General features: G+C 34.1%; 1 protein-coding gene across 2 annotated transcripts in view; it reads right to left on the bottom strand.

The window, feature by feature from the left end:
• URI1 (URI1 prefoldin like chaperone) overlaps positions 1–23,615 on the bottom strand; it is a 95,220-nt gene that overhangs the window by 20,412 nt on the left and 51,193 nt on the right. For both annotated transcript variants that reach the window (XM_077754624.1, XM_077754625.1), the window contains exons 4-5: positions 14,668–14,746; positions 12,947–13,082 (exon numbers count right to left, since the gene is read on the bottom strand). In XM_077754624.1, the coding sequence (XP_077610750.1) occupies positions 12,947–13,082; positions 14,668–14,746 (215 nt within the window). The remainder of the gene's footprint in view (positions 1–12,946; positions 13,083–14,667; positions 14,747–23,615) is intronic.

The raw sequence follows: 23,615 nt of genomic DNA, 5'->3' as shown, positions 1-23,615 counted from the left end.
GAGTCGTCACTTCTAATGGCAAAGAGGAAGGAAGGGAAGGAGGGAATAAAGGAAGAAGAAAAGTAAAAGATAAAAATACACTGTAGAAGAAACAAAGGCAATGCACAAAGAAAATTTTTAAAATTTTTTAGAAATATTTTTTATTTATTTCTGAGACAGAGAAAGACAGCATGAGAAGGGGAGGGTCAGAGAGAGAGAAAGAGAGAGAAAGAGAGAGAGAGAGAGAGAGAGAGAATCCAAAACAGGCTCCAGGCTCTGAGCTAGCCATCAGCACAGAGCACAACGCAGGGCTCGCACCCACAAACTATAAGATCATGACCTGAGCCAAAGTCGGATGCTCAACCGAGCCACCCAGGCGCTCCCAAAGAAAACTTTAAAATCCAAAAAAACCCAACTCTGTACTCATGAAACAAGAACAGGATGCTATACCAAAGGAACATTAAAAAAAATAACAACAAAGTAAACAAAACTACAGAGCTCCTAAGAACGAAAATGTACAGATTTTTTTTTAAATCCATGATTCCAACAACAAAAAGAAATCACTTCAAAACTTAAAGAGATGAATAACAAGGAAATTATTAAAGAAATAATATTAAAACTTTTCTAGGACTGCAGGAAATCCATCTCCACACTTGAAGAACCCCATCAAAGAACCTGAAATTTTTTTAAAAAACACAATGAGGTATATATCACTGTGGCATTTCATATCATGGGGAATAAAGACAGAAACCTAGAGCTTCTAAAAACAAAAACAAAACAAGTTATATATAGAGGAAGGAGAATGGCTTCAGATTTTGCAAAAGCAATATATAAGACAAAAAGTAACTAAGATCTTCAAATTTCTGAAGGAAAAAATGTTTAAAAAAAGAAAACCTAGAGTTCTAACAGTCTGGTTACCAAAAGTTAGAGTATAAAAAATATTTTCAGACATGTAAAATTTCAAAAAATGTATCTCCCACACACACCTCCAGAAAGTTACTAAAGGCTATATACACCAACAAAATGAGTAAAACCTGAAAGGAGATGCCATGGGAACCATGGAACAAGGAATATATAGGCAGTTAAGACACAGTATAATGGTAAAGGAAGACACCAAGAAGATAGCTATTTTGTTTTGTTTCCAAGATAGAAGCCAGGCCAAACTGAAGCAAGACTATGAAGAACTCCAGTACATGGGTCTCTTACAAATAAAATCAAAGTGTTTGAGTGAATTAATGAAACACACATGTCATTATGCAACAAACAAAAAGCAGTTAACTTCAAATGATAAGCCACAAAAGAATGGAAATGGAATTATACCTAAGCATGAACAATGATTTAACAAAAATTATAATAAAATAATATTAAAAAGATTTGGGGAGCAGGGACAGGGAGAAGAGCATGTTAATGATCTAAATGCTAGCCTTTAATTACAGGCAGGGAACTAACAAATACTACATAAAACTGAAAAACAGTCAAGAAAATAGAATATGCAAATAACCTGGGAAACATGGGAAAAAAGAAAAGAGCAAAAGATTAGCCAAGAGACTGAAAATAATTACCTCTGGGGAATAGGAAATGGGAGCTAAGGGGGACTAAGCAAGACCCTGCTACTTTTTCATTATGTTTTCAGAAAATACAAGATGTTTTAAAGCTACATACATTTATTATATAGATAAAACACAAATCCTAAGTATATATTTATTATATAGATAAAAATCAAATAAGTTATAAAACCAAATATAAATTATAACAAAATATCAATGAACTTATGTATGCCTCACAGAAGATACGCAAGAACACACATATTGCCTCATAAGATAAATTATAAAATTGTTGATGGCCATATCACATTTCCCACAACACGTATTCCATACATACCTGCTAACCCTCTACCCTCTCATACCTCTAAATACATTTAACTTTATTTCTGTGAAAATTTGAACCTTTAACTTCACTAACACAAATATTCTTCATCTATATTTGCTCCTTTCTCTTTTTCATTGATGCTTTTCAAAGCTACATTTCTGTATATTTAATCCCATCACATCTAGGATCTTGTATTCATCTTTCTCTTAAACCATTAATCACTCAGTATGCTTATTACAAACAGGCTCAAAAATTTCCCATGCCCAAAAGAAAATAAAATCTTCACTTAAAACAACAATAAGGAGCAAAATTATAGACTAAAAAGTTCTAAGCCCTTGTCTCCCCAGCCCACCACAACCAAAAAACATCCAAGAACAATCAGACACTAACTAGAGGAGCTCTGGAAGATAGTCAAAGGTCTGTAACAACCAAGCAAACACCCAACCAAGAAAAAATCACAATCAAAAAGCGAGAAGTTTCTGGCATTTTTACCTGCCACATAATCATACTTTTGAAAGATAGAGAATCTTGAAAGGAGCCAAGAGATGAGCAATTTATCACCTATAAGGGATCCTCAGTGAGAATATAAGCAGATTTCTCAGAAGAAACCTTGAAGGCTGGAAAGCAGCTGGGCTGAAATACTTAAAGTACTGAGAAAAAAACCCCAAAACTATCAACTGAGAATCCTATATCCTGTAACTGTCCTTCAAAAATGAGAAAGAAATGGGGCGCCTGGGTGGCTCAGTCGGTTGAGCATCCGACTTCGGCTCAGGTCATGATCTCATGGTTCATGGGTTCAAGCCCCACGTCAGGCTCTATGCTGATGGCTAGCTCAGAGCCTGGAGCATGTTTTAGATTCTGGATCTCCCTCTCTCTCTGCCCCTCCCCTGCTCATGCTGTCTCTGTCTCTGTCTCTCTCTCTCTCTCAGAAATAAATAAAACATTTTTAAAAAATTTTTTTAAATAAGAAATAAGACATTTCTAGATAAACAAAAGCTGAAGGAGATCCTTATCACTAAACCTGTCCTACAAGAAATGCTAAGAATTCTTCAGGTTGAAATGAACAGCCACTAGACAGTAACTGGAGGCCATATGAAGATTTTTTAAAAATCCACTATCAGTAAACATGGGCAAAAATAAAAACCAGTATTACTGTCACTATGGTTTGTAACTCCACATTTTATTTCCTACTGGATATACAGAAAAATGCATAAAAAATCATTACAAGTCTATGTTAACAGGTACATAATGTATAAAGGTCTAATATGTTACATCAATAATTTAAAGAAGGAGACAGAGTGGTACAGAAATAGAGTTTTTATATGTGATTGAAGTTAAGTTCGAATCAATTCAAAATTATTATAACCTTAGGAAACATCCTGTGTTGATATGTAATATCCATAGTAAGCACAAAAATATATCTATAAGATATTAATTAAAGAAGTGGGAGGGGCACCTGGGTGGCTGAGTCGGTTAAGCCTCTGACTTTTGGCTCAGGTCATGATCTTACCTCTCTTGAGTTCGAGCCCCGTGTCAGGCTCTGTGCTGACAGCTCAGAGCCTGGAGCCTGCTTCGGATTCTGTGTCTCCCTCTCTCTCTGCCCCTCCCCTGCTTGTGCTCGCTCTCTCTCTCTCTCTCAAAAATAAACATTTCTTTAAAAAAGCCAATTTAAAAAAAGTGGGAAGGGAATCAAAAATTTACTACAAAAAAATCAACTAAACACAAAGGAAAATAAATCAACTACACACAAAGGCAATAATGAAGGAAATTAGACACTAAAGCTCTAAGGTAGAGAAAACAAATTTTAAAAGTGAGAAAAGTAAACCCTACCCTACAAGTAGTGATTATAAATCCAAAAGAAGGTATGGCTTGGCAGAATGGATTAAAAAAAAACAACAACAGGATCCAATTATATATATGTGGTCTACAAGAGAGCCAAACAGGTTGAAAGTAAAAGGTTGGAAAAGCTTTTCTATGCAAATAGTAACAAAAAGAGAACTGGAATGGCTATGCTAATATGAGACAGGATATTTTATATTGATAAAAATTTCAATGTATCAGGAAAATATAATAGTTACAGACATATACACACCTAACAACATAGTGTCAAATATACAAAGCTAAAATTGACAGAATCCAAGGGAAAAATAGTTAGTCCTCCAATAAAAGGAGGCATCAATACTCTACTTACAATAAAGGACTGAACAAGAAATAAGAATAATCGAGGACTTGAACAAAACTGTAGAGACAAAACACTCTATCGAACAGAATACATATTCTTCTAAGGAGAACATGGGACATTTCCAAGAAAAACCATATGATAAGCCACAAAATAACTCTTTAAAATTTTGAAACCATTACCCAGACGATACAAAAATACAGTTTCAAAGGGGTACATGCACCCCAATGTTTATGGCAGCATTATCAACAATAGCCAAACTACGGAGAGCCCAAATGTCCATCAACTGATGAACAGATAAAGAAGATGGGGTACATTATTCATCCATCAAAAACAATGAAATTTTGCCATTTGCAATCACATGGATGGAGCTAGAATGTATTATGCTAAATGAAATAAGTTAATCAGAGAAAGACAAATACCATATGATTTCACTCATAGGTAGAATTTAAGAAACAAAATGGATAAACATATGGGAAAGGCGGTGGGGGGGGGAGTAGAGAAGAGAGGGGAAATTGCAAGAGACTCTTAGAGAACAAACTGAGGGCTGATGGAGGGAGGTGGGTAGAAAATGGGCTAAATGGGTGATGGGTGCCAAGAAGGGCACTTGTGATGAGCACTGGGTGTTGTATGTTAAGTGATGAATCACTGAATTCTACTCCTGAACCCAGGAATGCACTAAAATTTTAAAAACTATAAAACAGGGTGCCTGGGTGGCTCAGTCAGCTAAGCACCAGACTTTGGTTCAGGTCATGATCTCACACTTCGTGCGTTTGAGCCCCGGATCAGGCTCTCTGCTGTCAGCACAGAGCCTACTTTGGATACTCTGTCTCCTTTTCTCTGCCCCTCCTCCTCTCTCTCAAAAAAAAAAAAAAAAAAAAGTAAACTTTAAAATAAATAAAATAGGGGTGCCTGGGTGGCTCAGTCAGTTAAGTGGCCAACTTTGGCTCAGGGCATGATCTTGCGGTTCGCGAGTTCGAGCCCCGTGTCAGGCTCTGTGCTGACCGTTCAGAGCCTGGAGCCTGCTTCAGATTTTGTGTCTCCTTCTCTTTCTGCCCTTCCCCTGCTCATACGCTGTCTCTCAAAAATAAAAACATTAAAAAATTTTTTAAATAAATAAAATAAAATATTGAAATCATACAAAGTATTTTTTTCCAATCACAAAGCAATGAAACTAGAAATCAGTAACAGGAAGAAAACTGAAAAATTTACAAATACATGGAAATTTAAGAGAACATGAATTAATGGGTCAAAGAAGAAATCACAAAATTAATTAGAAAATTCCTTGAAACCAATGAAAATGGAAAACAGAACATAACAAAACTTACAGGATACAGTGAAAACACTGCTAAGAAAGAAATTTATACCTGTAGACACATACATTAAAAAAAAAAGATCTCAAATCATAGCCTAACTGTATGCTTTAAAAGGAACTTGAAAATTGAACTGAATTAAACTGAAAGCTAGCAGATGAAAAGAACAACTAAGATTAGAATGGAAATAAACTGAGAATATAAAAACAATACAGGAAAATCAACAAAAATAGACCTTCTGAAAAGACCAACAAAATTGACAGGTTTTTACCTAGACAGGCCAAAAAAAAAGAGAGAGAGACAGAACTCAAATCTCTAAAATCAGAAACAAAAGTGGGGACAATTCTATTTATTTTACAGAAATAAACAGGATTACAAGAAAATCCTACAAACAACTAAATGTCAACAAAGTGGATGATCTAGATGGACAAATTCTTAGAAACAAATGCACTACTAAAAATGATGTAATAAATAGAAAATCTGAATAGACCTGTAACAAGGAGATTGAATCGGTATTCAAAAACCTCCCAACAATGAAGAGCCCAGTAACAGATGGCCTCATAGATTAATTCTACTAAGCATTCAAGAAAAAAATGACATCAATTCTCAAACTCTTTCAAAATATTGAAGAGGAAGGAGCACATTCTATGAAGCCAACCAAAGATATTAAAAGAAAACTACAGGCTAATATCCCTTATGAGTAGACATGCAAAAAATCCTCAACAAAATGCTGACAAATGGGGAGCTGGGGGAATTGGAGGAAGGTGATCCAAATGTACAAACTTCCAGTTATAAGATAAATGAACTAGGAATATAATGTATAATATGATAACTACAGTTACCACTGCTGTGTGATATATATGAAAACTGTAAGACAGTAAATCCTAAGAGTTGTCATTACAGGTAATAATAAGATATTTTTTGTCCATTTATTTTTATTGTATGTATATGAGGTGATAGATGTTAATTAAAGCTTATTGTGGTAATCATTTCACAACATATGTAAGTCAAACCTTTATGTTGTACACCTGAAACTGAACTGATGCAGTGAAAGCCTTTGACAAAATCCAGTATTACTTCACAATACAAAACGCTCAGTAAACTAGAAAGAGAAGGTAACTTCCTAAACATGATAAAAAGCATATAAATTGACATCATACTCAATAGTGAAAAACTGAAAAATCTCCCCCTAATATTAAGAACAAGATGAAGATGCCTACTATCGTTATCTACACCGTACTAAAAGTTCTAGTAAGAACAATTAGGCAAGAAAAAGAAATAAAAAGCATCCAAATTGGAAAAGAATATGTAAAATTATCTCTGTTGACAGATATGAACTTACATGTAGGGAACTCACAATATTACAAACACACACACACTGTTAAAAAGCTAATAAATTCAGCAAAGTTGTAGGATACAAAATTAACGCTCAAAAATAAGCTGCATTTCTGTACACTAGCAATGAACAATCTGAAAAGGAATTTAGAAAAATAATTTCCATTTACGTTAGTATTAAAAAGATATTTAGTAATAAGTTTAGCCTAGAAAGCACAAGACTTATACACTAAAAACTACAAATATGTTGCTGAAAGAACATAAGGAAAACACAAATAATGGAAAGACATCCTGTGTTGATGGATGACAGGGCTTAATAGTGTTAAGATGTCATTTTACCCAAAGCAATCTACAAATTCGATGCAATCCCTATCAAAGTCCTAACATTTTTGCAGAAACAGAAGAAATCCACCCCAAAATTCATGTGCAATCTTGAGAGACACTGAACAGCAAAACAATTTTTAAAAAGATCAAAGATCATACTTCTTGATTTTAAAACTTTCTATAAAGGCACAGTAATCAAAAACACTGTGGTACTGACATTAAGACAAACATATAGATCATAAAACAGGATAGAGAACCCAGAAATAAATCCTCCTATGTATTACCAAAGAATTTTCAACAGGGTCAACGATTCAATAGAGGTAAAGACAGTCTTTTCAACAAACGCTATTGGGAAAACTGAATAGCCCGCCACATGCAAAAGAATGAAGCAGGACCTTTACTTTACACAATATACAAAAATTAACTGAAAATGGAAGAAAGACCTAACATGAAGAGCTGAAACTATGAAATTCTTAGAAGAAAACATAGGGGGAAAACTTCATGACACTGGATTTGGCAATGATTTCTTGGATAGGGCACTAAAAATAAAAGCAACAAAAGAAAAAAAATAGACAAACTGGAGTTCATCAAAATTTAAAACTTTTGTGCATCAAAGGACATCATCAATATAGTGAAAAGGCAAACCACAGAATGAGAGAAAATATCACATATCTGATAAATCATATATCTGATAAGGGACTCCTATTTAGAATATATAAAGAACTCTTATAACTCAACAACAAAAAGACAACCCAATTTAAAAACGGGCAAAGGACTTGAATTGACATTTCTCTGAAGATTTTTCTACAAATGGCCAATAAGCACATGAAAATGCTCAACAAACATCCTTAGTCATTAGAGAAATGCAAATCAAACCATTAAGATGGTTATTATCAAAGAAATAGTAAACAAAGAGTTGGCAAGGATGTGGAAAACCTGGATCCTTTTGTACACTGCAGTAATGTAAAATGATCCAACCACTGTGGAAGACAACATGGTGGTTCCTCAAAAAATAAAATTACCGTACAACCTAGCAATTCCACTTTTGAATATATACCCCAAAGAGTCAAAAGCAGGGATTTGAAAAGATATTTGTATACCCATGTTCACAACAGCATTATTCACAACAGCCAAAAAGTAAAAACAACCCATGTGACCATTGACATATGAACGGATAAACAAAATGTACGTACATACAACAGAATATTATTCAACCTTTAAAAGGAAGGAAATTCTGATGCATTCTACAACATGGATGAATCCTGAAAACATTATGCTCAGTGAAATGAGCTAGTCACTAAAAGACAAATATTATGATTCTACTTATATGAGGTGTCTAGAATAAACAAATTTCATAGACAGAAAAAGTAGAATATTGGTTACCAGGCGCTACTTGGGAGGAAGGAATGGGAGTTATTATTTACAATACAGAGTTTCAGTTTCGAAAGATGAAAAGTTCTTGAGATGGACAACGGTTATGGTTAAACAACCACCATACACTTAATGCCATTAAACTGTACTTTTAAAAATGGTTAAAATGACAAACTTTATGTATATTTTACCACAATAAACAGAAGGAAAGAAGGAAGAGAGGGAGCAAAGGAGAGGAAGAAAGGAGGAAAGGGAGGGAAGTCAGCTGAGTAAGAGGATAATAATCTTTATTTATCATTTATCATTATGACCAAAAAGGGAGTAGCTAAATAATGTTATACCCATATAATGCTCTGCAACCATTAAAAAAGACAGCAAGATGTGTAAAAAAAAAAAAAAAAAAAGTGCTACAGGTGTGTATATAATGGGTTAGGAATGCATAAGTCTTGAGATGTGAACACACAAAATGGTAAGACACTAATAACAGTAATGCCTCCAAGTTGGCCAAGTGGATGCCAAGGGACAGGAGAAGAGATACTTATTTTTCAAAGAAATCCTTTAAATTTTGTGTCATCTCCAAATATAACCTTTTCAAAGAAATAAAGTCCCTCTCCAATCTCCCTCATACCTTCCTAGCCCTAAGTAACCACTAACAGAGCTTTAGTTTTATAAAAAGCCTATTCTATGTATTTCATAGAAGTGGAATCCTATAATATGTAGTCTTTTGTAGCTGGCCTTTTCCATTTACCACATTGTTTTCAAGGCACATTTTTTTTTCTTGCCAAATAACATTCACATTTTATTTATCCACTCACTGGATGACAGACATTTGGGTTGTTTACACTTTTTATGTAATATGAATAATTATGAATAATGCTATTAATATTCATGTTCAAGTTTTGTGCAGACATCTATTTTTACTTTCTCTTGGGTATAATATTGCCTAGGTGTGGTAAAGAACTATATGGTAAACTCAATGTTTAACTCTAGGAAGAATTCCAAACTGTTTTCCAAAGTAGCTACATCAATTTTCATTCCCACCAGCATCATATGAGGTTTGTAATTTTCCATATCCTCACCAATACAAGTTACTGTCTGTCTTTTCAATTACAGCTTGTTCTAATTGGGATGAAATGGTATCCTTTTGTGATTTGGATTACCAATTCATTTTTGACAAAGGTACAAAGGCAACTGAATGGAGAAAGGATTTGCAACAAATAATGTTAGAACAACCAGACATCTATACATAAAAAGATTGGAGACTTAAACCTCAAACCTTATACAGAAATTAACATGGATCACAGAAGCAAGTATAAAATGGTTGACTATAAACATTTTATAGAAGAAAACAGAAAATCTTCATGAACTGAGATTAGGTAAAGCATTCTAAAGATGACACCAAACACATCACCCATAATAAAAAAAAAAATAAAAATAAACTAGACTTCAAAACTAAAAACTTTCGCTCTGGAAATAAACTGTTCAAAGAACAAAAAGACAAGATGCATCCTGGGAGAAAGTATGTGTAATTCACATATTTAACCAATAACTTGTATCTAGAATATATGAAGAACTCTCAAAACTCAAGAGTAAGACAAAATATAACCAATTTTTTAAAAATGGGCAAAAGACTTCAACAGATAAACTCAGGGCTCCTGAATGGCTCAGTCAGTTAAGCCTCCGACTTCAGCTCAGGTCAAGATCTCGTGGGCCATTGAGTTCAAGCCCCACATCAGGCTCTTTGCTGACAGCTCGGAGCCTGGAGCCTGCTTCAGATTCTGTGTCTCCCTCTCTCTCTGCCCCTCCTCTGCTCAATGTCTGTCTCGCTCTCTGTCTCTCAAAAATAAATTAACATAAAAAAAAATTTTTTTTAAACAGATAAAACAGGATACGTAAATGACAGGTAAGTGGATGAATCAATGCTCACCATCATTAGCCATTAGGGAAATGCAAGTTAAAACTGTTTTACATCTACTGAAATGGCTTAAATTTTTAAAACTAAGAATACCAAGTGCTGGTGAGGATGCAAAGCTCTAGGGCTCTCATACCTGTTGGGACTGGGGGAATGGAAAACAATATAGCTTCTTTGGAAAATAGCATGAAAGTTTCTTAAAAACTGAACACACTCACCGTATGACCTAGCAATCTCACTTGTAGGTGTTTTATCAACAGCAATAAAATTTTACAGTAACACAAAACACAAAAGGTTCATGGCAGCTCTGTTCATAATTCCAGAAAATGAAAGCAAACCAAATGTCCTCTGATGGATGAACAGAAACACTGTGGTACATGAATATAATGAAAAAATACTCAGCAGTAAAAAAAAAAAAAAAATGACCTTTTCATACAGAGCACACCTTAAGTGAGGCATTATGGTGAGTGAAAGAAGTCAGTCTCAGAAGGTTACAACACTGTGGAAAAGGTAAACTTAACAGTAATAGGAACAGATCAGTGATTGTCAGGCCTTACAGAGTAGGGTGTGACAACAAAGGGAAGCATGAGGGAGTTTCTGGTGTGACCCGGACTAGCATATCCGGACCCTATTCTATATTCTGATAGTGGCAATTGTTAAATAAATCTTTACTTGTGTTGTGACTCATGGAATAGTATACCAACTAAGAAGTCAATTTCACTCTGATAATCTTACATTTTTTTAAAAAAGAAACTTTACAAAGCTGGTCATATTCATGTTAAATGGCAAAAATGCAAGATGTGAGCACAAAAGAATGAGACGCTCTTAAAAATTATCTCCTTTAGAGACACCATTGAATCCTTTTGTACATCCATTTTTGTCCTTCAATTTGACTACTTTTTAAACATTCAAAAACCTCCCTCCACATTCTCCAATTACCCTGTCAACAGTGAGGTTGGTGACTGTATGTTTAACTTGTTATACTTCTTCTTAAGAAAAATAAAGCATCTTTCCTTAATAAACATTAGGTATAACAATATATCTAAACATTTTCTTTGGTTATTAAAATGAGCATAAAACTATGTGAATAAAACTTTTCAGAATTTATAATAGGTTCTCAAATGTAATGTATAGGTATGTATTCTGAAAATTATTTTAGATCAACTCTGATCCCAAAAGCCATGTTTGGTCATTTCCCAAAACCATATTTAACAATGGAAAATGACTTACCAAAAAATACTTCTCTATTCTAGAGCTCTATTCTACTAGAAGCATTCTCTCATTAATATATTAAGTCGTAACTGATTCTAAAGATTTCTTTGCTGAAATATGTATATGATAATCAGAATGAACAAACTTCAACAGACTATGAACTGATTTCATATCAGCAGAGCTACCCCAGTAAATAAGAATGCTTTCCCCACTAAGTAAGCCTTTTAAGAAAGAATTATGCTCATTCGTTTTCCTCTAATGTACATAACTTATTTTCATGTAGTAATGCAAAAAGAATTACCATTGCTAGAAATTATATACAGGCCTAACAATAAGATTCTGATTAGTGTCACAAAAGATCAAAATATGTTATCAATTATAAACTTCTAGTTGATTTGCAATTAGAGTATCCAAATATAGATCCCACAAGTTCTCTAACTAGTACCCACTCATATGTATAAGAGAAATAATTTCAGCTTTAGAAAAGTCAGCCTCTTTTTATCTTTATGACCTCATTTATACAGAAGAATCCTCAAAAATTTATTTTCAAATACACATCTAAATAGAAGGTTAAAAAGCAGGTAGGGGTGATATTATACTATCAATTTAAGCTTTATGGAAATAAAAACATAGACACTAAACCTCATTCTAAAATGCAACTAAGCTAGAACTGAAGCCAAACCCATCCAATTACAATTATGTGTATGTGCATAAGAATACACCAACAAACAGTATCATAAATAAACAAAACTTAAAGAACTACCTCAACAAAATGAGGTAGAGGCCTCAAATCATTGAACAAGTATAAGGGCACTGTTTCGGGTAGCAAGTTCTCCATACCTGGACTCCTCCATAGATAAAAGTATGACTTCCCCTAAACCAAAAGGCATGTTTAAAAATTGTTTCTACTTAAAAACAACTATTAGTAGATTATTTTAAAGTAAAACAAAACAAACTTCCCTTGCTATGGTAGTTACTCCAGATACTATTAGCTTGTCAATTTGTGAATTAATACCCATAAAGCAAGAAACATCTTCTTACTTTACACAGTTACTTTTGCAAATAGGTATCTCTCTTATTTCAACAAATAAAAAGTAAATTCCTTCTCTGTACTAAAGAATTAAAAGCAAAAGTAAGTTTATGAAAGCACCTGAAACAAATTATAAAATGTAAAATGACCCCAAGTCTTATGTCATCCCAACTTCTACTCATAAAACCACATATTAATGACTTTTACACTTTATAATTTCTGAAAACATACTAATGTTGGTGGTATTTCCAACTCAGATGTTCCATTCTCCAGCTTATATTCTCAGATGTTGGTTCTACTCAAACTCCCTACAGTTCAACAGAATCACAAATACATCATGGACAATACTTTTAGTAACAGCTTGGCAGTTTGTGGACTGATAAACATCCAGCAGGAATACATCATTTATAATTGGTACATACGTTCTTTCCGATGCTCGACTAAGCCCACAGCCTGCTTTGCTGAGCACTTTGCAAACCAATTGTCCCCAAGTAAAACAGTGACTTCATTAGTATGGACAAGTTTTCCTGGCATGAAGGCAAAAGGGCCAAATGGTACCTATTGTTNCCGGCCCTGACCTGCCTGGCCTCCCTTCTCCCTCCGGGGGCTCCAGTCCACCTGCACGAGAAGCTGCTAGATAAAGAACCCTAGAGAAAAGTGGGCTTTTGTTTCCAAGAAAGATTAAGACTACTCATTTGGGAGGGTGGCATGTGAGCGACTGTTTCCTCCCAACACCTGTAAACTGTTGACTGTAATTGGTCCACAGATGTTTGCTAAGCACACTTGCCGAGGTGGGTCCGGGAAGGGGCTCACCTCTAGAGGCAAATCAGACGCTTGTATCAGGGATACGTTTCCCTGCCTTTTCGTCTGCTGTCAGTTTGCTTCCCCCCCACTTGCCATTATTTTTTAGACACTTCAGTGTTAGATAAAAGCTGTTTTGTAAAGAAAGCAGTGAGATGCTAGTAAAAGATGCGTTTCTAGAATCCAACAGAATCTTTGTGGGCAGTTGAAGATATTCAAGCACAGTAAAAGCGAGTAAAATCATCCTGACACCCTGCCCAAGGACCCTCCCTGCAAGGAGCAGGAGAGAGAGGGGGAGAGAGGGGGAGAGAGGGGGAAAGAGGGGGAGAGGGAGAGAGAGAGAGAGAGAAATTAAAAACACTAAAAAATACATTTTATGAAACACTTAGCATTAAAAGCTCTGTGCTGACGCTAAGAAAAAATGTTAACTTCATAGAAATTTAACATTAAAATTTCACTAGGAAAACATACACAAAATTGCTTTAGGTTAATAAATCAATGTTAAAACAGGAAAAGCAATCTGCACATTTACATACAGCTTTCAGAGAAATTAGCACTGTCTCTGAATGTTTGTACTTTGTGTTCATTCATAAATCTAAATGAAAGTAAAGTAATAATGAAATATTAAGGTAATAAAGCATACCACTGATTAAAAAACTTGAAAATTATTTCCAAATAGCCATTTTTAAACAAAGATGGAATTAACAAATTAATGTGTACAAATTTTACAAAATAATTGGGCTAGTAGAATAAAGAACAACACATTTACAAAACATTTGGGCTAGTGTAATTAAGAACAAAGTCTTCATGAAAAAGAATATTCTTGCAATGAAAGAATCTAATCCACAGTGCACAAATAGATCACTATGTCGATAAGAAGATCATTCAGACAAAAATTAGCAGTACCTTTTTATATAAAATCAATGTTCTGGGATATAATTCTGTGAATTATACAACATTATGGTCTATTCCTGCTCTGGCTAACAGGAAATGACTAAGTGCCATATTTCTGTCTTAATTACAGTTTTCTAACACAAGTAAATTTGCATACCAAATTTGTCAAATTTTGTGCTAACATTTATGCCATTTGTGTCACCAAAATGTGATAATTTAATATAAATTTGAAAAAAAGAAAAGAAGTAAATACCAACTATTACAACAATTAGTGGATTATTTTAAAGTAAAGCAAAACAAACTTCCCTTGCTATGGTAGTTACTCCGGATACTGTTAGCTTGTCAATTTGTGAATCAATACACATAAAGCAAAGAAACATCTTCTTACTTTACATAGGATCTTTATAAGAAACAACATACTACTTTAAATGCAATGCACCAAACATACCATGATATTATAAGACAACTTATCAGGCAAGGTACTGAGTCTTTCTTGAAGGGCATTATAGTCATTATCTACCTTCTTCCTGTTGATGAAAAAATAGCAGATACTAAATGAATACACAAATTAACAATTCCTCGAGTAGTCTATGTATCAAAAGACAAACTAATCAAAAACCCAATTTTAGCAATTTAAATATTAAAGTATTTTTTTATTTTAAAATCCTGTGTTTACCAAGCTCAACAATATAGCTATCAAAAAATTAAGACTTTCAAGGACTCTGGTTTTAGAATTAGAATACACGTCTTGAGAATAAATATTTCTAAGGTAGATCATCATCTGAACTAAATAAAATTTGTAAATAAAAGAGATACTACTGAGGGAGGGCCTGATGTTTAGAGGGAAAGAGGGACTTAAAATGAACAAAGAAGGGATTTAATAAAACTTCTGAGTGAACAAGCTCTGGCTACAGAGCAGAAATCATGAACACAAAATCTGATCAGATGCTTCAGCCCTCAGAAAACTTAAAACTGAAAAATGTGTAAAAACCCTTCAGTTATTCATACTAATATGATTAATGTGAGGGAGAATCAACCAAGAGCCAGAAAAAACTAGGTAGAGGTAACACAAAAAAGCATTTCGATTTGGCTTTGGAGCCTCTTTCATGTTATATCAAGACAGAGCTACCTAATAAATTAATTTCAAATAACCAAAAGACATAGGGGCAGAGATGGTCACATGTTTCTACACTATGAACCCAGTTCTTACAACTGTTGGAAATGAACAGTCCTTCATGCAATTGCCTGTTTTCAAACCTTCTCTGAAAATTGTTTTTTTTAATGGTTCCTTCCTAGTGTGTAGGTTGCAGGCTAAACCAATGAATGCAATGAAAAATTTTAAAGCAAAGGGGTGTTTTCAATTTACAAAAAAATAACAAAAACTCACCAATTCAGCAAGTAATTTTTAAAAACATGTAGATATGCCAAACTGAAATTAGAATAAATTGCAACATAGATAATCACTCTCCAGATAATAAAAATGACTGCTCTAAAAACATCATGGAATTGATTTCAGTTTACTCCTCAGCACCCATAAAGTAAGAGGAGCATAATTAATAAAAATTATCTCATTTAGTTTGAAAAATATCAAGGAATTTCACTTATATACTATGTTATTCATCCTAAAAATATTCTTATAGTAAATGTCACTTATTAACATTTTCCTCATTCAAAAAAGAAAGTAGAAGGAAGATGGAAAAACCACATCTTAAGAGAAATCAGATCTCTTTAATCAAAAAAGCAGCAAGCAATGAATTTATCCTAGGTCTTCTGACCTGCATACTTTCAAGCAAGACTTTCTATTTTCTAGTGTTCAAGTGTTTTGTAAAATATTCCCTCAAAATCTTACATAAATATAAAACGTCTTTATTCTATTTAAGGGGAAAAATCATCCTTCTGGATGAATTTTTATAAAAATAAAATGATTTAAAAAGGCTTCATGCAAAGGGCTACACACTATGAAGAGCTTGGCTTTGAAGTCCGACTAGAGGGAGAATCCCAGCTCCACCACTTAACATACACAAATTAAGCCTCGTCTTAGCATCTTCAGTGGTAAAAACCTGAATAATGGCTAACTATCTCTCAGGTTCAGGAGAAAAAAATATAAAGAGTTTAGCAATAAACATCTATGTTGAGTATCTAATATCCTTTTTTCATGAACTATCAAAAAACACCAATTTAAAAATTTTCAAGAAAGACTATTATCCACTAAGGTAAAATTCCATTATGTTAAATTCATTCAATTTGATACAAAGAACAGGACTTATTGAAGGACAGTATAGCTAAATGTTACCATTCAGGGGGCTTCTGGATATAGGGTTGGTGTGAGCAATAAATGGGATACTGTCTATTAGGGGCGCCTGGGTGCCTCAGCCAGTTGAGCATCTCATGTCGACTTAGATCATGATCTCATGTCGTGGGTTTGAGTCCCATGTCAGTCTGTGCCGACAGTTCAATGGAGTCTGGAGCCTGCTTCGAATTCTGTGTCTCCTTCTCTCTCTCTGCTCCTCCCTCATGTACTCACTGGCAGGCTCTCTCTCTTGCTCTCAAAAATAAATAAAACTTTAAACATTTTTTTAAATAAATAAAAATTAAAAGTTAGTATTAAAGTTAGCATTCGGGGGCGCCTGGGTGGCTTAGTCGGTTAAGCGTCCGACTTTCGCTTAGGTCATGATCTCGCGGTTCGTGGGTTCGCGCCCTGCGTCGGGCTCTGTGCTGACTGCCAGCTCAGAGCCTGGAGCCTGTTTCAGTCTGTGACTCCCTCTCTCTCTGACCCTCCCCTGCTCACACTGTCTCCCTCTCTCTCTCTCTCTCCTAGAAATAAATAAAACATTAAAAAAAAAAAATTTAAAGTTAGCATTCAGTGTGTCTTATTTTAGTAACTACCCCTGGAAAAAGGAGGCTTCCTAACAAAACATCTCTTTTGTATATTAAGAGTAGATTGAACCATTGACAAGAGATCAATGTCACTCTTCCAAATCAAGTATGTTCAGTCTTAAACTTATCACTGATTCTCTCTAGAACAAAACTGTGGATACCCTAGAAAACAGTTTAAGATTAGAGTTTCTATTTCTAAAATCAGAGTTGTTTTCTAAAAATACAAAAACAAAAACAAAAAGAAAATAAAAAATTTAAAATGCAGAAATACTTTCTGAAGGGAGGCAAGCAGGAGACAAGCAGTGTCTCTCGGAGAAATTATGGCTTGAGAAACTCTCTCTCTAAAGGTCTCACTAGTAGAAGTATCCAGGATCAAGCACCTTGGTCAAAGAGTTTGGATTAAATAATCCCATTAAAGATCATAAAGTCTATGCAGCAGAAAATATAAAAATGAATCTAAGAACTACTGTGTTACAGAAGGTAAGTAGGGGAATCTTTATTTGCATCAAAATTTGATATTTGTTTTTTTCTATTTTACTACTTAGAAACACATAATTTTTAGATACCGTAGTCATATTTAAATATGTAGTAAAAAGAGTCAATTGCTTAATTTTTTTTTTTCAAATGGAAAATAAAACCCAGATATCATCTGGGATAAACCACTTAAGCCTAATTACTTATAACACACAGACCTGGAGGTCTTCATCATATCTGATCCTTACAGATTAGGTTCAGGCTTCGATTCTTAATTTTAAAAAGTTATCTAATAAAAAAAGATTTAATTTGCAGCAGATATCCTCATGCAATGTTCCTTATAGAAAATAAGAACTCAGGGTGCCTGGCTGGTTCAGTCAGTAGAGCATGTGACTCTTGATCTCAGGGTTGTAAATTCAAGCCCCACATTGGGTATAGAGATTACTTAAAATCTTTTAAAAAGTTAAGAACTAAAGCACTGCTTTAAGTCATATATAAGAAATTTTACAATCTGCCTTGAGAAGCACCTTTTGTTTTAAAGCAGCAGCAGCAAAGGAGGACATAGCACAACTACAAATTAGCCTTAACTTTAAGGATGAAGTTCAGGATAGATCCCAAAGGAAACACCTTATTTTCATAAAATTGTGAAAAGTATGAGAGCAAGTTAAGTGATGTGTATGCTCAAGTATTTACAGGTGACTTACTTTGAAATGCATCAGAGAAAAAGGGATTAACGGCTTGAGATATGGATGATATATGATCAAGGTTCACCTACACAATTCTTTCAACTTTTCTGTATGTTTGAGGTTTTCATAATAAAATATTAAAAAGGAGATGGAGGGAATATGAGAGCAAGTCCAAATTTTTAATCCTCTTCTTAAATGCAACTGACAAATCTTTGTAAAGAAAAAAAGTTCTATATCCCTTGTTTGAGGGAAGAAAGTCTCCAATTTTCATCTTTAAATAATAAAAAAGGTACATAAAATTAAAATAAGTGATTGAAATAAGATTTTGCTAATTTTCAACTAAAAGTAGGAAGCTGAATAGGCTGAAATACTGACAGTAAGCCTGTAGGGTTTGTTTGTTTGTTTTTAATCTCCAATCATTCTCTCTCCCTTTACCTAATGTCCTAAACAAAAAAAGCAGGAAACATCAAGTGATGACTAGCAGGGGAAAAAAGCAAGAGGGCTTTACTTTCCTATTAATATCTGGATTCAATATGGGGCAGAGTTACTTTAAGTTTTTAATTTAAGAAATTTACAAAACCCAAAGATTCTGGAATATAAGTAACTATATAATCTTATTTAGAAATGATTTTTTGTCCGTCATACCCACATTAGAACTTCCTGTTAAAAATTCAAGAAAAGCTTTGTTTTAATGCAGTTCACCATTTTTTGGGCTTTTCCTCTGCAACCAAGCTTTATGCCATACGCTGCAGGGATCATCACTCAAATGCCTTTTTTTATTTCTTTACATTGCTTCTTTGTTAAAGACCCACTAGCTTGATGGATACCTGGGCTCTTACCTCTAAAAGTAAGAAAATACAGGACTATTAAATTCAGGCACAGATTATATACAGGTAAAGAGAAGAGTCTTCTCATTACTAAAGAAAGGAATGCTAATGATTTTTTTTCAAAGTATCCTCTTAAAAAGTCTAAATGAATTGTTCCTACATTGGAAAGGATCTGCAATTTGGGTAGGAAGGGAGACACATTAAGGATTAAAATGTATCTGTATTAAATTACCATTACTTTTTAAAAAATGATTAAGGCAAAATACTATCAAATGAAATCTACGACAAAATTCAGGCAATATGGTGGCATACTCCTTTTTCTCAACTCTTTATACCTAGGAAATTTATGCCACCAGAAGACACTGATGAAATATTCCATGTTCTTTATATTTTATGAGTCCATCAAAAAACTTTATTAGAAACAGATATAAAAAGGAACCTAAATATAAGTACTTGTAATTTGTCTAAAGTTAATGAAAGAAAATTATCCAAGAGAGACAGATGCAGCTAACATTCTGCTAGATTTCCTCAATTTAACTTCTCAACAATGAGACAACAGAGTACAATGGATTATACATAGCAAAGCCAGGACAGACGAAATTGTTTCTAGTGTTCTACCAACAAACATGTGCATGTGACTTCAGACTTGTCAGTTATCATGGGTACCTGTTTCTTTATTCATTAGTGTTCTTTTGCTCTAAGAATAAAATGAGATGCAAATGTGAATATTGAAAAACGACACAAAAAATCATCACTCTAAGTGTGAGAGAAATGCCCCAAAGTGCTTACTAGTTCAGTTAGCTTTGGGTGATGAGTTTACAGATAATTTTAATTTTCTTTATTTTCCAAGTTTTCTACAACTGATACAATATTTCAGTAACAAATCAGAAAAAAAGCCTTTCAGAAAAGATGGAATTTAGCTATGGTAAATTTATAACCGACTTAAGCTTTGAATGTTTGTGCCATTCTGAATTCCAAATTATAGGTTTTGTAATTTTGTTTTCAACTTTCTATGCTTTATTTCTAAAGTATATTTTAGGAAAAAAAAACTTTTTGCATGTTTTTTTCCTAGAGCAATGATTCACAGTCCTTTAATGTCACTGATACCTATGAGAGATTGACAAAAATGCTACATTCTTGGGGCACCTGGGTAGGGTGGCTTAGTCGGTTAAGTGGCTGATTTCAAGCTAGGTCATGATCTAGCTGATCCCAAATTCCATCCCTGCGTCAGGCTCTGTGCTGACAGCTCAGATCCTGGAGCCTGCTTTCCATTCTGTGTCTCCCTCTATCTCTACCAGTTCCTCACTTGTGCGCGCGCACACTCTCTCACTCTCTTGTCTCTCACTCTCAAAAATAAACTTCAAAAAATTTTAAAAAATAAAATGATTTTAAAAAACCCACTAGATTCTTTCCTGAGATTAAAAGGCCCTGTAATTTGCATGTAATTTCAGTAGAAGCCACTCATAAACCCCTCGAAGTCATAGTTTTTTTTTGAGGTCTTGTAACAGTAAAAAAGAGCAATCCTAGTTTTAAACCCAACAAATATGTAAAATTCTCAAAATTATTTTTAACTCAGTTGATTTAAATACAAATAGGAAAACCATTGCCAATTTAGTCAAGATCAATACAAATTAGTAAAAATGTTAAATTGTACGCATGCCTCAATTTTTTTACTGCCTACATTTTCCTTAGCCACCCCCAAGTGTCTTTAATGTATCAGAATTTAGAATTTTGTTATCTCAAAAAAGAACAAGCACTCTGGATTATGAGTGAGTGCTCCACCTCTCAGTCAAGCACAGTTGTTGACTTCATCTCCACATGACACTCTTCAGCGCTTATAAGTTTTTATTGTATATTGTCTTATTCTTATAAAAAAATAAATTAACATGAAAAGAAAATGGAAAACCTCAAAATGCAAGGAGATATAGCTGTTAAACAATACAGTTAAGATTTTGAAAAATCATTATGTCTGCCAAATCAAATTGAGATGTAGCATCAATCAGAGTCACTGAACTTAAGCTGATATAGAAAACTGTGAACCAAACAATGTATATGGACACCGTGAATAAAACATAATCAAAGACTATGTTATAAATGATGAGATATACTTAAGGATTTTTAATAACTCCCTTAAAAAATTTCTAGCTTTATTTTTTTAAATTCCCCTATTAAAAAAATCCCCTATAATGCATTACTTTCTGAAAACCATCAAGTATTAAACTAGTGTGGTTCTTACAAAAATGATACAAAGACTAGGGGGCTACCAGAAGTAACAAATTCTAACAGTGATTTAAAAATCATTATGTTTTTAAGAAAAAAAGCATTTACAGTTTGACTTTGGTAACATAAATACACACAGAGAATTAAGAAGCTGAAGGAAATGAAACATGTTTTAAAAAGAGGGAGAACTAGTTTCTCTTTAGAATTATGAGTAAATTTATCTTTATTCTATTCTTATTTCAACCTGGATTCACTTTAAACTCAGGACAAAGAACTTAAAACCTAACTCAGATTTTGCTTTTAAAAATATCATCCTTAAAATATTCAATTTGGAGGTGCCCAGGTGGCTCTGACGGTTGAGCATCTGACTTCAACTCAGGTCATGATCTCACAGCTGGTGGGTTCGAGCCCTGCATCAGGCTCTGTGCTCACAGCTCAGAGCTGGAGCCTGGAGCCTGCTTTGGATTCTGTGTCTCCCTCCCTCTCTGCCCCTTTCCTGCTCATGCTCTGTGTCTCTCTCTCTCTAAAATAAACATTAAAAATTTTTTAATAAAAAAATACCATTCAATTTGAATCTTTTTTTGCAACTTAATTTGTTTTGAAACATCACATGCAGAAATTCTAAAACTTACTTAACCTCCTAAACTCTAATATACCATACCATTAAAAAAACAAAAAAATAAAACTACGCAGGAATGTAAGAATGACAGAGAAAAGGGATTTGTATATATGATCCCTCCCTCTTTCCCTTGTCCCTAAGGACACTTTCATAAATAACGAGAGATTCCAACGAACAGAAGCATGTAAAATCTTCAGAAGGTTTGGAAGTTGCTCCCTGCTCTACCCGGGGTAAGGATGGGAGTAGGGAAGACACATAAAAATGAAAAAGCCCAAAGAGAAGGCCCAATACAAAACAGTGACTAAAAACTTTGTGGTCAGTAAATTGGGAACTATGAAAAACATGGTTTTGAAATTTACCAGACACTGAAAAATGAAGTCATTAGCATGAATAAATTTAAAATTTTAAATGTGTGCTAGTCAATATTTTAGATTATACATAATAAAATAAAACAAATTTTATATAAGTATATGAAGTCAAGTCAGGAAAGAACTGCTTCAGGTAATTTTTGAGAAATATACCACAGACTACACAGCATTGTTATGACATAATAGCTCAGTGTTTCTGTGGGGCAAAGAATCCCTCAAAACATCAGGCAGAGATAGATATACATATCCATCAATCCACACTGCCTGAATAGAAAGAGGACAAACAAAACAAAAACAAAAAAACAAATCTTCATCTGTGTTTTTAACTGTTAAAGTATGCTTTCTGGTATTTCACACTATATACTTAGACCATAAACTATATTAGAAACTAGTTACCCAACAGTGTTTTTCGTCCATTTTTCTTTGAAAAAATAGCAAATGCCAAGTATGTGCTTTAGAATCCCTCTCTCAAAATTCTTACGATGAGCACTGGGTGTCATATGTAAGTGTTGAATCACTAGATTGTACACTTGAAACTAATTATCACACAGTATGTTAACTAACTGGAGTTTAAATAAAAATTTAAAAATAAATAAAATTCACATGCTCAAGTGTTTCAGCATTTGTATGCCCATACTTAAAGCTATTCTTTCTAAAATTAAATATTTGAACAACATAAAATGCCTTTTTCTGTATTTTCATTTAAGTCTGCTTCAAGTAATTTTGTAGGTATCTTTACTACTTAAAACCCTTTTAACATGATTTAAAGGAAACATGACAATGAAGTTTTTACAATTCATATGCTGACAGTTTATGGTTACAAATAATGCCTAACAGACATATAATGTGTATGTATGTGCCAGGCATCACATGCCATATTTCATTAAATTCTCACAAACCAACAAAAGTTAATGGAACTTTTTTCCTGTGGAACATATTCAATAGAAGTGAATACCTATGATGCAGTAAAAATAACCATAAATTCTTTGTCACTCCTCCCACCAACTGCAGCCTATTTCCCACCTTCTGAATCTAGGCTGACTCTGTGAGTTCCTTTGACCTACACTATATGGCCGTGCAGCTTCCATTCCTGCTGCCCTGAGATCATCATGTAAAGTTAGCCAGATAGAAGAGCACATGAAGAGAGGCCCAGCTAACAACCGGCACTAGCCACCAGACTTGTGCCTTGTGGGTGACACCATTTTGGACAACCCAGCTGACACAGCCACCAAAAGGCTGCAACCACACAAGTCAGTCCAAACAAGAATAGCAGAAGGACAAAACAGGTAAGTCAAGCCCAATATGTACATCCACAGATTCATACA

Source organism: Crocuta crocuta, unplaced genomic scaffold (assembly GCF_008692635.1).
Source record: "Crocuta crocuta isolate KB4526 unplaced genomic scaffold, BGI_CrCroc_1.0 scaffold121, whole genome shotgun sequence".
In the NCBI taxonomy this organism is placed as follows: Eukaryota; Metazoa; Chordata; class Mammalia; order Carnivora; family Hyaenidae; genus Crocuta; species Crocuta crocuta.
This window is presented reverse-complemented; position numbering and strand designations above follow the sequence as displayed.